The sequence below is a fragment of the Penaeus chinensis genome, chromosome 41 (genome assembly GCF_019202785.1).
Source record: "Penaeus chinensis breed Huanghai No. 1 chromosome 41, ASM1920278v2, whole genome shotgun sequence".
NCBI lineage: Eukaryota > Metazoa > Arthropoda > Malacostraca > Decapoda > Penaeidae > Penaeus > Penaeus chinensis.
In genome coordinates this window covers 114,357-116,856 of record NC_061859.1, presented here as the reverse complement: position 1 = coordinate 116,856, position 2,500 = coordinate 114,357, and the positions used below count along the sequence as shown (strand labels likewise).

The following is a 2,500-nucleotide window of genomic DNA, read 5'->3' as shown; positions in this document are numbered from 1 at the left end:
TGTGTGTGTGTGTGTGTGTGTGTGTGTGTGTGTGTGTGTGTGTAAGTGGGTAAGTGAGTACAGGGATGTGTGTAAATATTTTTTCAACTTTTACAAGGGGAAAAACAGTATGAAAATTACTCATATCATATCAAAAATATCTGTAGGAAATCCATTTGCCATACAGTTTAAGGAACATTTTTTTAGGTCATTGCCAGCTTAGTATATTCTTTCCTTGTCATTTAATTAGTAAAATTAAACTATATTCAACTGTATTGCTTTTTTTTTTTTTTTTTTGAAACTTATAAAACACAAAATAACAAACCCAAATCTCAACTTAAAAGCTAATTATCAAAAACATTGTGCATATCATTAATCCCTATCATTTGAATGATCATTACTATTAAACAATGTTATATATAACCAAATACATCTATCAGTATTTTAAAAAAAATAGCACTTCTATAAATAAAAGCACAATCATATCAATAATACAAAAAAATGAAATGAATATCAGAGGTTACAGTAGAAAATACTAAAGCCTTTTTTTACATATTTTTTCATCTATCCATTCTTACTGCCCAGTATCACAATGTCTCTCTCCCTCCGCAACCCAACAGCAGATGGCAAAAAATCATGCCGCATCCACTGGGATTTTAGTTTAATGACTGCATTTTCAAAGAGATGGCGCCATGAGAGCTTAGTCACCAAGTGTCAGTTATTAGTCCTCCCTTTTTACCCTATTCTCAATTTTTAGAAAGATTCTTATATTATATTTTAGTGTTATTAGTACTTTAATAACATCATGATAATCATAATGCCAACAACAATTATCACAGTGTCAATGATAATCATGTCAATTATAATAATCTTAATGTCAATAATAATAACAACAATCCAAATTAATACAGATAGTAAGAAAAAGAAAAAAAAAGCATTTTCCCATAAACTGAAGGAATGAGGAAATCAGGTCAACAGCCTTGGTGATTAAGCAATGAAATTCACGAAAAAAAATACAATAGACATAAACCCAGACGTTGGGTTAAGTAGACGAGTCCTTACTATCACAGATTCTTGTAAGCGTAATAACAGTATACTTTATTTACACTCATTCAAATCATACTTTTTCTTAAGGAAAGCTTTTGAAAGTAAAAATAAAATATATCGTCCAGAAAACAGTCATTTGGGGAAATGTTAACGTCTAATGGCTGCTGCAGTTGATTAAGTGAATAGGACTAGAATAATACCGCAGGCATAGATTGAAGGTTCTTCAGTGTTTGGCACAAAATGGCTTGCCATTTGTGATGGACAATCCAGGGTGCTTGCATCTGAATAATACTGAAAAAGGTTTCCCCAACTCCAGTGGCACAGAAAAAGAATCTATGCACTAACATGGATACATAAATATATATACATAAAAATTATATATATATATATATATATATATATATATATATATATATATATATATATATATATATATATATATGTATATATATATATATATATCTATCTATCTATCTATCTATCTAGCTACCTTTTATCTATCTATCTATCTATCTATCTATCTATCTATCTATCTATCTATCTATCTATCTATCTATCTATCTATCTATCTATCTATCTATTTCTAAATTTAACATGGAAATATAAAAAACAAAACAGAATACAGTAATCACAGTACCTTATTCTCCTATTTGGCACAAAACCAAAATTTCAGAGATGACCATATTGCACTGTTATCTACTACTGAGAACACTCATTACGTATGATACAAGTCATTTCCTCATCTTGCCCAGGGGTCACTTCCCAAAGATACATTCTCCTTTGAAGCGAGTCCCTAACTCATGACCCTTCCGTTGCTCTGCTTCGTTTGATATTCACATTATCTTGACACTGTTCCTCTGCTTTTCTCTTGACCCCCAAACCAGTCGAGGCCTGAATGCCTTCTGAACAATCCGACTTGTCACTGGCCCTTGGTGGCTTTGGGGTGACAGAAACAGTTTCTGTGACAGTATGGGACGGAAGATTTGCTGTGGAACAAGGCAGTTCTCGTACATTTTTACATGCAACATGTAGGTAGAGATTCTGCACTCGGCTCTGACCCTTGATGGGCAACCTGGTGTCTCTAGTAGCATGTATGAAATTCCAGTTAGGACCAACTGCACTATTAAAAGCCTTGGGGATTTTGACAAGGTTGTGAGAAATTTGCTTGATAACCAGAGGAGCCACCATTTTGCTTCTTGCCAAAAAGGACAACCTTGAAACGTTTGACTATATGAGTATGTGACTCAAGTAATAGTTCCTTACACGGAGTAGTTTGGGAGATGGGCCCTGCTCTGCCTGCGAACGCTCGGAAGCAATGAAGTCTCAGCTGGAAGGAAAAGCCTGGTGAGCCTTGGCAAGTGATGGCAGTGGGCTGACATGCAGTCACAGCGCGAACTAAGCCATGAATGTTAGGCAGGAAAGTTTACTGCAATCACTTGCCAGTCTATCAGATCATGACATAAAAGGGCAGTTT

At 34.4% G+C, this 2,500-nt stretch overlaps 1 protein-coding gene across 1 annotated transcript in view; it reads right to left on the bottom strand.

Moving 5' to 3' along the window:
• Positions 1-1,518: 1,518 nt before the first annotated feature.
• LOC125047613 overlaps positions 1,519-2,500 on the bottom strand; it is a 3,343-nt gene continuing 2,361 nt past the window's right edge. Inside the window, exon 2 of the mRNA XM_047645901.1 lies at positions 1,519-2,353. Within this exon, the coding sequence (XP_047501857.1) occupies positions 1,825-2,214 (390 nt within the window). The 5' untranslated portion in view covers positions 2,215-2,353 and the 3' untranslated portion in view covers positions 1,519-1,824. The remainder of the gene's footprint in view (positions 2,354-2,500) is intronic.